Genomic DNA, 3,212 nt, shown 5'->3' on the forward strand with positions numbered 1-3,212 from the left:
AAAAACGAATACGTCATATTTACGCGACAACAGGGTGCTGCGTTGCCTTCGTATTTACAGAAATCTTGCGGCTTCTGAAAAGACAGACACTTTAAACAAAATAAAACATGTCTACCGCCATGAATTTCGGGTCGAAGAGTTTTAAACCTCGGCCCCCTGACAAAGGCTCGTTCCCTCTGGACCATTTTGGTAAGATGAGATGCAGAATGTCGTGTTTGTCCCTGTTGAATGACACTGTTTAAATTCAGTCTGGCCTGAGAGCTCCTGTGTGTTTGCAGAATGAATGTTTCATGGGTAAACTGTGAATTCAAGCAGAGACAGACATTATAGTCTGCAGCTGTTTGATAAACAAAGACCCGTCCTTAGGTTTCCCCTCTGGAGACATGCAGCTGCCCTTTGACGGCTGAAAACAGGACCACTAAGGACACTGATAAAACTGCCCCTCACAGCTTGCCGTAGCTTGAGCTATATTGGTTATTTTTACAGTAATTTTACAGTAATTCAGCTCAGTTGTGGAAACCAAGTAATTAATCTTAAGTAATGTACTTTAGTAATATTTTGAAGTACTTGTACTTTTCCTAAGTATTTCCATTTCCTGCTACGTCACATCTTCATTTTTACTTTTTCTCCTAAGTTTAGCCTGTTTGCTATTTACTAGATTGCCAGATTAATAATACAAAATGTAATGAACAAATTATGGTGTAATACATATGTCCATAAGTTTTATTGATCCTCAGTACGGAATTGGAAAGCTACACATATAACGTTAGTAAGTAATATATATAAACTGTATAGGTCTACAATTTAATTAATACAGTCATATTGGTAAATTAGAATACCCTCACCTTTACCAGCTGAAATATTAAAGTGATGTACACATTAATGAATCAGTAATCAAAATCCTATAATATATTTTATGCTGAAATGGGTCTAATGCAAAATGAGTACTTTTACTTTTGCCACTTTAAGTAGCCTATTTGTTGATTCTAATACTTTTAATACTGAATGCAGGTATTTGACTTGTAGCAGAGTATTTGTATACCGTGGTATTGTATCTGAGCACTTCGTCCACTACTGCTTAATGGTTATACATGGCAGGCTCATACTGGGGCTTAGCTGATACAGGCTGCTGTGTTCTAAATTAACAATCATTGATAAAACACACACACAGTCCAACAAACTATATTTGTGAGTTACATCTACCAGAGGACTCACAGTGCTGCTCCTTTTAAGAATCCTTCTTTATTACAGGAAGTAAAGTTTGAGCTTAAATTGGGCCTTTGTCAGGTACAATTCAATCAAAGTGACTCAGGTTTGTGTCGAAGTAATTGTCTTGTGTGGTGACAATGTGGATGACTTAAGATAAAACCAATAATAGTACATCACAAAGGGAGTCATCTAAAGCATTACAAAATAAACAAAATACAGAGGACATTTTCAAACATATGACAAGGAATAATGTCTTACATCTCTACGGTTCGGCTGGACTTGGATGTTGATATGCTTTATTATTTCAGGAGAGTGTAAAGCCTTCAAGGATATATTTATGAAATGTCTGAGAGAAAACAGCTTTGACAACTCCAAGTGCCGACTGCAGTCCAAAGAGTACCTGGAATGCCGCATGGACAAGTAAGAAACCTCATTGAAGATACAGCTTACACCTCTTAAAATCCTTAGATCTGCCGACTGAGTAAACTGTAACACTGTAGTTATACCTTTTAAATGAGAATTGTAATTTTTCCTGAGAGCTGTCTTGTGTTTTCCAGCCAGCTGATGGCCAGAGAGCCTCTGGAGAAACTGGGATTCAAGGACCTGATGGATCCTCCTCCGAGTCAAGCAGACAGAGACGCTAAACCCTGACCTGTTACTGCACCACAGCTGCTGTTTCAGAAATGCAGTGATGGTGTTGCTGGGAACTTTTTTTATCAAACAATTTGTTGTGCAGATTAAAGGCAAAGACTACTGTGAGTGTGAAGCTGAGGAGATTCGCTTCAAAGACTCTGAGACAGTGGGCCTGTGAGAGGACACTGTGGTTTGCTTTGGGGCCTTAGTTTGTCACAGAGAACAAACTAATTGTATCAATATTTTGTGTACATAAGATATGATATGTATTATATGGAGATGATATTTTGGCTTGTGAATAAATCTTTTGTTTTTAAACTAAACTGTGTGTGCAAATTGACTCTAGCAATCGATACAGTCAAAATGGTGACACCTGCTGGCAAGTCATTGATATTGCATTTGTATGGCTGGACGTAATCATGAGCAGTTTTTTTTACAGTCAAAACCCCTCTCGTCTCTTTTGCTGTAAAATGTAAATGTGATGACTCATCTTAAACTCAAAACATAAAGTATCCACTCAAATGCGATCTAGGCTGGCTGGCAATACTCAGCAGAGGATGTTTCTATAGGCGATATACAGGTTGCAGCTTAGGGTGCCATCCAAATGAGGGTGCACCAAAATCCTAGCTGTAATGCTACAGCATTGATGGGCATGATGGAGTGGAGTGTATGTGGAAAACATCTGTGTAAGAGAAAGTGAAAGGCAAAACACATTTAGGATGCAGTAAAATAAAACTGAAAATAAAAAAAGAAGAAAGTTGAAATTTTGCACATGCCATATTCTTTCAGTTTGATATATATTGTTATTGTTTATTAGCCAAGTTTGTCATATGTGTTTTGGTTTTTAATTAGCTTGTTCTTGATTGTAATAAATACAATAAATATAAAAGGCTTTTCCTTCTGCTTGAATTTCCAAATAATGTTTAAAGTCTAATTTACTCATTCATCACTATCTTCCTCCTCCAAATCTAACAATGTAGATAAAGACAGTGAGCAGTCCTACAGCTCCGTATCTCTCGATTTCCCTCTCATCTTTTTCACAAGCCAGTCATTAAGGATTTCATTTAAATCTCTCATGTAAGATATCACATTTTAGAAGCTAAAGCTGCTATGAATGCCATTTTACTTAATGAAAACAGAATACCTTTAACCAGACTCTACAGTTTTTTAAGTACAAAATTCCAGCAGCGAGACTGATTTGAGTGTGATCTAAGTGCCTGCTGCTTTAAAATGCTTTGGGCGTAACATCACTACTATTAACCAGCTGATTCTCAGATGTCTGAGTTCCAGAATGATAAAATTGACACTTTAACAAGCCTGTCTGAAGCTCAGTGAACACAATAGAGTGCTGCAGGAATGACATTTTGTTG

At 37.3% G+C, this 3,212-nt stretch overlaps 1 protein-coding gene across 1 annotated transcript; it reads left to right on the forward strand.

Moving 5' to 3' along the window:
• On the forward strand, positions 1 to 2,165 carry LOC125880772 (cytochrome c oxidase assembly protein COX19). Its single transcript, XM_049563491.1, has 3 exons — positions 1 to 189; positions 1,518 to 1,629; positions 1,767 to 2,165. The coding sequence occupies exons 1-3, from the start codon at positions 108 to 110 to the stop codon at positions 1,858 to 1,860; spliced, it is 288 nt and encodes a 95-aa protein (XP_049419448.1). The 5' UTR covers positions 1 to 107; the 3' UTR covers positions 1,861 to 2,165.
• The last annotated feature ends 1,047 nt before the right edge of the window (positions 2,166 to 3,212 follow it).

Source organism: Epinephelus fuscoguttatus, linkage group LG20, assembly GCF_011397635.1.
Source record: "Epinephelus fuscoguttatus linkage group LG20, E.fuscoguttatus.final_Chr_v1".
Classification (NCBI taxonomy): domain Eukaryota; kingdom Metazoa; phylum Chordata; class Actinopteri; order Perciformes; family Serranidae; genus Epinephelus; species Epinephelus fuscoguttatus.

What these genes read in the sequence shown, in the direction of transcription:
- LOC125880772 (XM_049563491.1), top strand. Translation starts at nt 108, where the DNA reads ATGTCTACCGCCATGAATTTCGGGTCGAAGAGTTTTAAACCTCGGCCC. An exon ending in GTTCCCTCTGGACCATTTTG is followed by an intron (nt 190 to 1,517) that starts GTAAGATGAGAT and finishes TTATTATTTCAG; the next exon opens with GAGAGTGTAAAGCCTTCAAG. An exon ending in CTGGAATGCCGCATGGACAA is followed by an intron (nt 1,630 to 1,766) that starts GTAAGAAACCTC and finishes TGTGTTTTCCAG; the next exon opens with CCAGCTGATGGCCAGAGAGC.